Source organism: Carlito syrichta, unplaced genomic scaffold (genome assembly GCF_000164805.1).
Source record: "Carlito syrichta isolate Samal-C Ts95f unplaced genomic scaffold, Tarsius_syrichta-2.0.1 Scaffold314810, whole genome shotgun sequence".
Classification (NCBI taxonomy): Eukaryota; Metazoa; Chordata; class Mammalia; order Primates; family Tarsiidae; genus Carlito; species Carlito syrichta.
The window spans coordinates 324,653-331,604 of NW_007258906.1; the positions used below are offsets into that span (position 1 = coordinate 324,653).

The 6,952-nt window shown below is 37.5% G+C and overlaps 1 protein-coding gene across 6 annotated transcripts in view; it reads left to right on the top strand.

Moving 5' to 3' along the window:
• SCFD1 (sec1 family domain containing 1) overlaps nt 1–6,696 on the top strand; it is a 128,668-nt gene extending 121,972 nt beyond the window's left edge. For 4 of the 6 annotated variants that reach the window (XM_008072007.2, XM_008072010.2, XM_021705908.1 and 1 more), the window contains one exon: nt 6,334–6,557. In XM_008072007.2, the coding sequence (XP_008070198.1) occupies nt 6,334–6,357 (24 nt within the window). In that variant the 3' untranslated portion in view covers nt 6,358–6,557. Of the gene's footprint in view, nt 1–6,333 lie in introns of all 6 variants that reach the window. The other 2 variants (XM_008072009.1, XM_008072008.1) reach the window with 1 other exon arrangement.
• The last annotated feature ends 256 nt before the right edge of the window (nt 6,697–6,952 follow it).

Below are 6,952 nucleotides of genomic sequence, written 5' to 3' on the forward strand. Positions count from 1 at the left end.
AAAAAAAAAAAAAAAAAAAAATATTACTGCTTGTCGACAACATACCTAGTCAGTCACCCAAGAGCTCTGATGGAGATGTACAGAGAGATGAATGCTGTTGTCATGCCTGCTTGCACAACATACATTCTGGAGCTTGTGCTTCAAGGAGTAATTTCAATTTTCAAATCTTTTTGAGAAATACATTTCATAAGACTATAGCTGCCATAGATGATTGATTCCTCTGATTGTCCTGGGCAAAATCAATTGAAAACCTGAGCAACATGAACAGGAGTTTGGAAGACATTAATTCCACTTCTCACAGATGACTTTCAGGGGTTCAAGATATCAGTGGAGGAAGTAACTGCAGCTGTGGTAGAAATAACAAGAGAACTAGAATTAGAAGTGGAGCCTGAAGATGGGACTGAATTGCTTCAAATCTCATGATAAAACATGAACAGTTGAGAAGTTGCTTTTTATGGATAAACAAAGAAGTAGTTTATTGAGATGGAATTTACTCCGAGATGCTTTGAATACTGCTGAAATGACTACAAAGGATGTAGAATATTCCATAAACTTAGTTGGTAAGTAGCAGCAGGATTTGAGAGAATTGACTCCAATTTCAAAAGAAGTTCTACTGCAGGTCAAATGCTATCAAGAAACATTGCATGTGACAGAGAAATCTTTTATGAAAGGGAAAGTCCAATATGGCAAACTTCACTGTTGTCTTATTTTAAGAAATTGTTAAAACTACCCCAACATTCAGCCCTTATCAGTCAACAGCGATCAACAGCGAGGCAAGGCCCTCCATCAGCAAGATTGTGTTTCTCTGAAAGCTAAGATGAGCATTAGCATTTTTTAACAGTAAAATATCTTTTTTTTTTTTTTTTTGAGTTGGAGTCTCACTCTGTCGCCCAGACTGGAGTGCAGTGGCTGTTCCCGGCCACCGCTGCCTCGACCTGCTGGGCTCTGGAGATCCTTCCGCCTCAGCCTTCTGAGTAGCAGGAACTACAGGCATGCGCTACCATGCCTGGCTGATTTTTGATTTATTGTAGAGATGAGGTCTCGCCAAGTTGCCCAGGCGGGTCTCGAACCCGCGGGCTCAGGCAATCCACTTGACCTCAGCCTCCCAAAGGCGCGGGATTACAGGCTGAGCCACTGAGCCCGGCACTAGTAAAATATCTTTAAATTATGGTATGCACATTTGTAGGCATATTGCTATTGCACAGGTAATAGACTACAGTATAATGTAAACATAGCTTTCATATGCACTGGAAAACCAGACAACTCATGTAACTCACTTTATTGCCATGATCTAGAACTTAACCTGCAATACCTCTGAGGTATGCCTGCACTTTAAAGATGTTATTCCACTGTCTTGTGGCCTCCATTTTTTTTTTTTAAGATGTAGGGTTTCCACATGGTGGCTCAAGCCTGTAATCCCAGCACTTTGGGAGGCCGAGGTGAAGGACTTGCCTGAGCTCATGAGTTGGAGAACAGCCTGACCAACTTGGGGAGACCTCACCTCTACAATAAATCAAAAAATTAGCCAGGGATGGGAGCTCGTGCCTGTAGTTTCAGCTACTTGGAAGGCTGAGGTGGAAGATCGCCTGAGCCCAGCAGTTCAACGGTGGGGTGGCCATGAGCATGCCTCTGCATTCCAGACTGGGCAATGGAGTGAGACTCCAACTCAGGAAAAAAAAAGATGTGGGGTACAATTCAGGGTTAGTTGTACAAATGTTCATTATGCAGGTACCCTTGTTGATAAGGTGTGCCCCCCCACCACCGGCAGTTTCCCACTACTACCAATCCTTTTCTTATAGTAGTACAATAATTGTTCAAGGTCCACTTATGAATAAGAACATGTGATACTCAATTCTTTGTTTCTGTGATAGGTTACTCAGTATTATAGACTCTAAGTGCATCCAAGTGGCTGTGAAGTTCATAATTTTGTCCTTTATGGCTGCATAATATTCCTTGTGTATATATACCACTTTTTTTATCCAGTCCTCTTTCGATGGGCAACACGGTTGGTTTCATGTTTTTGCTATTGTGAACAATGCTGCAATGAACCTACGTGTACAGGTATCTTTTTCATAAAGTGATTTGAGTTCCTCTGGGTATATTCCCAGTAGGCGGATTACGGGGTCGAATGGAAGGTCAATTTATAGGTCTTTTAGGAATTGCCAAACTGTTTTCCATAGAGGTTAAATTAGTTTACACTCCCACCAACAGTGTAGAAGTGTTCCCTTTTCCCCGCATCCTCTCTCGCATCTGTTGTTATTGATGATGGCTATCCTGACTGAGGTTAGGTGGACTCTCAGTGTAGTTTTAATTTGCATTTCTTTAATGACTAGTGAGGCTGAGCATTTTTTCATGTATCTGTTGGCTGCTCATATGTCTTCTTTTGAGAAGTGTCTGTTATATCTTTTGCCCACTTTGTAATGGGACTGTTTTTTTTCTTTTAGTACATGTGAGTTCCTTGTAGATCCTAGATGTTAGGCCTTTGTCAGACATACAGTTGGCAAATATTTTTTTCCAGTCATTTGGCTGTCTCCCTGCTCTCTTGATGGTTTCTTTGGCTTTGCAGAAGCTTGTCAGTTTGATGAGGTCCCATTTGTCTATCTTATCTCTTATGGCATGGGCACTTGGGGTTTTGGTCAGGAATTGGTTGCCAGTTCCAATTTCAATAAGGATGTCTCCTGCATTTTCTAAGGTTCCTATAGTTTGAGATTTTACATTTAGGTCTTCGATCAATTTAGAGTTGATTTTTGTGCATGGTGATAGTTAGTGGTCTTGTTTTAATCTTCTGCATGTGGTCAGCCAGTTTTCCCAGCACCATTTACTAAATAGGTTCTCCTCTCCCCTGTGTTTGGTGGTGGAGGCTTTGTTGAAGATGAGTTGGCTGAGAAATTGAGGTTTTGCTTCTGGAATCTCTAACCTGTTCCATAGGTCTGTATACCTGTTCTGTACAAATACCAGGTTGTTTTGATTATTGTAGCTGTATAATAAAATTTAAAGTCTGGGAGTGTGATACCTCCCACTTTGTTTTTTTGGTTTTTGCTGAGGATTGTTGTGGCTATTCAAGGTTGTTTATGTTTCCATATGAACTCCTGTATTGTTTCCAGGTTTGAGAAGAATGCTGCTGGTAATTTAATGGATATTGCATTAAACCTGCGATTGCCTTGGGTAGGATGGACATCTTAACAATGTTGATTCTTCCAATCCATGAGCATGGAATATTTTTCCATTTATTTATGTCATCTTTGATTTCTTTGAGCAGTGTTTTGTAGTTTTCATTGTAAAGGTCTTTCACATCTCTGGTTAGGAAGATGCCAAGGTAATTTCATCTTTTGTATGTGGCTATTGTGAATGGGATTGTGCTTTTTATTTGGGTTTCTGTTTGTTTATTTTTGGCTTATTATAGAAATGTGATTGTCTTTTACACATTTATTTTATACCCTGAGACTTTGCCAAAGTCCTTTATCAGTGCAAGGAGGTTTTTTGACAGATTCTCTTGGGTTTTCGAGGTATAGAATCATGCTGACTGAAGAGAGGTAACTTGAATTCCTCTTTTCCTTTTTGGATACCCCTCATCTTCTTCTCTTGTCTGATTACTCCAGCTAGGACTTCCAATTTAAGCAATTAAAAAGTAAAATAGATATGGAAGGTCACTACATAATGTTAAAAGGTTCAGTCCATCAACAAGAAATATCCATCCTAAATGTTGTTTCTGATAGGAAGTCAAAAGTCACTCAGGAATTTAGTAGTCATTCAAGTCAATAGAGCAATATATAATGTACCATTTCTTTCTGGCTGCTTTCAGTATTTTAAGATTATGATATACCTGTTGACTTCTGTGTACTTACTTTGCTTGGGGAACAAAGAGCTTCCTGACTGTAAATGTATGCCTTTACCAATTTGGGCAATTTTCAGCCATTATTTAGTTTTTGAAAATATGTGTGTATATATATATATATATATATATATATCTCTCTTTTGAGTTGAAGTCTCACTCTGTTGCCCAGGCTAGAGTGCAGTGGCACACTTACAGCCACTCCAGAATCAACCTGCTGGGCTCCGGCAATCCTTCCACCTCAGCCTTACAAGTGACCACAGGCATGAACTACCATGCCTGGCTAATTTTTTATTTATTGTAGAGATGAGGTCTCGCCAAGTTGCCCAGGCTGGTCTCAAACCCATGGGCTCAAGCAGTCCACTCACCTCGGCCTCCCAAAGTGCTGGAATTACAGGCTGAGCCACCGAACCCAGCCTATTCAAATATTTGTATGCCCAGTTTTCTTTCTCCTCCTCTTTTTTTGGAATTCTATTTACATATATGTTTGACTTTGTATACTGTCCCACAAATCCCCGAGGATTCTGTTATTCAAAATATACAATTTGTGCCTTATCTTCAGTTTCACTAAGTCTCTCTCTGTTATCTCTATTGTACATTTTAAATAATGTTGTATTTATCAATTCTACAATTTTTATTCAGTTCATTTTTAACATTTTTAATTTTTCTGCTGATATTTCCCTATCTTTTCATTCATTGTGAGCATAGTTTTCTTTACTTCATTGATGATAGTTATAGCTGCTTTTAAAACCTTTTATGTTAATCACAACATATGGATCATCTCACTGTTAGTTGCCATTGATTGTCTTTTCCCCAGAAAATGTGTCACATATTTCTGTTTCATATATTCACTAATTTTATATTGCATTCTCAATGTTATGAATGTTATGTCTTGGAAACCGAATTCCCTTTCTCTTCAGAGTGTTGATTTAAGGGTATATTAAGCAATTACTTGGTTAGACTCAAACTTCAAGCTTTTAGTTGGGCAGAGACTCAAATCTTGCTTCTTAGTCTCTCTCATTCATAAGTGGTTCAGGGTTTCACGAGAGATTTTAGGAAAAGTCAATACAGATTGAGCATCCCTAATCCAAAAACTTGAAATGCTCCAATACTCAAAGTTTTTTGAGTGTCACATGAGATAGTGACACCTTTCTTTTTGATGGCTCAGGCACACAAACTTTGTTTCATGCACAATGTTATTTAAAATATATAAAGTTACCTTTAGCCTGTGTGTGTAAGGTGTATATGAAACATAAATTAATTTGTTTAGATTTGGGTCCTATTCCTAAGATCTCATTATGTATATATGCAGATATTCAAAATTTTTTAAAAATCTTAAACCCAAAACTTTTTATTTGTACTGTTTAACAAATAAAAAAAAAAAAACATAAATTTTATTCATTTTGAGTAGGGGATACTCAACCTGTGCACAGAATTCAGGTCTGTCATTGTCACTTTTCCAGGATTTCTTCCTCATTTTCCAGTAGTTTTAATTGCCCCAAACACTTTCCTCTGATTGAACAAGAAGCACCACAAGTTTTCTATCACAGTTCTAGCTGGCCAGTATAGCACCAACTATGGCCTGCCTTCAGTCTAAGAACAACAAAACCAAGGAACTCACCCAGTGTGCATCTTCCCTCCAAGTGTTAACTTCCTCCAGAATCTGCTTGCTTTCAGTTGCTCTCTCCTACTTTTGGGTAATTAATTTTTAATTTTATTTAAAGTTTATAATTGTTATTTCTCAAAAAGCATGGCATTTACCAAAGAAGCCTTCCAAAATTGAAAGCCTTTTCTTTTGCTTTATTGATATTTTGGAAGTATAAAAATATGTAAAGAACTGTTAGTAAGCCGGGCTCGGTGGCTCAGCCTGTAATCCCACACCTTTGAGAGGCTGAGGTGAGTGGATTGCCTGAGCCCGCGGGTTCGAGACCTGCCTGGGCAGCGAGACTTCATCTCTACAATAAATCAAAAAATCAGCTGGGCGTGGTAGCGCATGCCTGTAATTCTGGCTACTCGGAAGGCTGAGGCGGAGGGATCGCTGGAGCCCAGCAGGCGAGGCTGCGGTGACCGGAAGTGGCCACTGCACTCCAGTCTGGGCGACCGAGTGAGACTTCAACTCAAAAAAAAAATAAACTGTTAGTAGTTAAGTAACTCATGGCACTTTTCTTTACATTTTTATAAAGTTAATAGTAGTTTCTTTATTCCCGGGGTTTTTGTTTTCCATGAGTTAATTCGCACCTAATGCTTACATTTCTTTACTATGATAGTGTTTATTACAGTTCAGTTTTTAAATATCTACAAATATTAAATATTTGAGTTAGTGATAAACAAAAATACAATTAAAATACATTATTATTCTAGGAATCCAGTGAATAAAATAGGAAGCCTAAATTTTACCATGATGAAAGTGTAATTTAAGATGTTTACAAATATGTTTAAATGTATAAGCTTCTTTTGGGGTTAAAAAAAGTTATATGTATGATTTTTTTGTTTTGTTTCAGTTGTCACAACTTGGACAAAAATAACAGAGAAGAACTGTGCTATGATAATCTACTTGGAATGTGGATAAATGTAAAAAGAAAAGTCAAAAGAGCCAGATGTTTCCTTCTTCATTACTATGTCCTAACAGTGAAATTCAGAGTTATTTGTTAATTTTTAAGAAAATTCTATACTTAATGTGTACTGATTAAAAAAATAAAGCATTTCAGAAATAAAATTTTAATATCACTGATTCTCCTGTCTGACAAATCAAAAAGCACTTTGGAAGAAAAGCTCTATCTGAATAACATTAGCATATTAATACTATGTTAATATTCTCTATAGCAACTAATAGATTATGATTAAAGTTGTTTATGAATCCCCTAGTTATATTCATTTTAATTTTACAATTACTTTCTCATTGTTGGTTTTCCATGTTGCCTCTAGATTTGAGGTGGAGATTTTAAAGCCACTTTGTCTCTTCTCTGTACATTTTATCACATAAAGTCTCCTTTACATAATGGTAACAGAGCAATACTAACATGATTTGGAATGGATAAATACAAAACATTCATCCCAGAAAGTTCTAAATAATAATAAAAGGGTTAAACTTGATTCCAGGCTTCTTGGTATATAGCACCA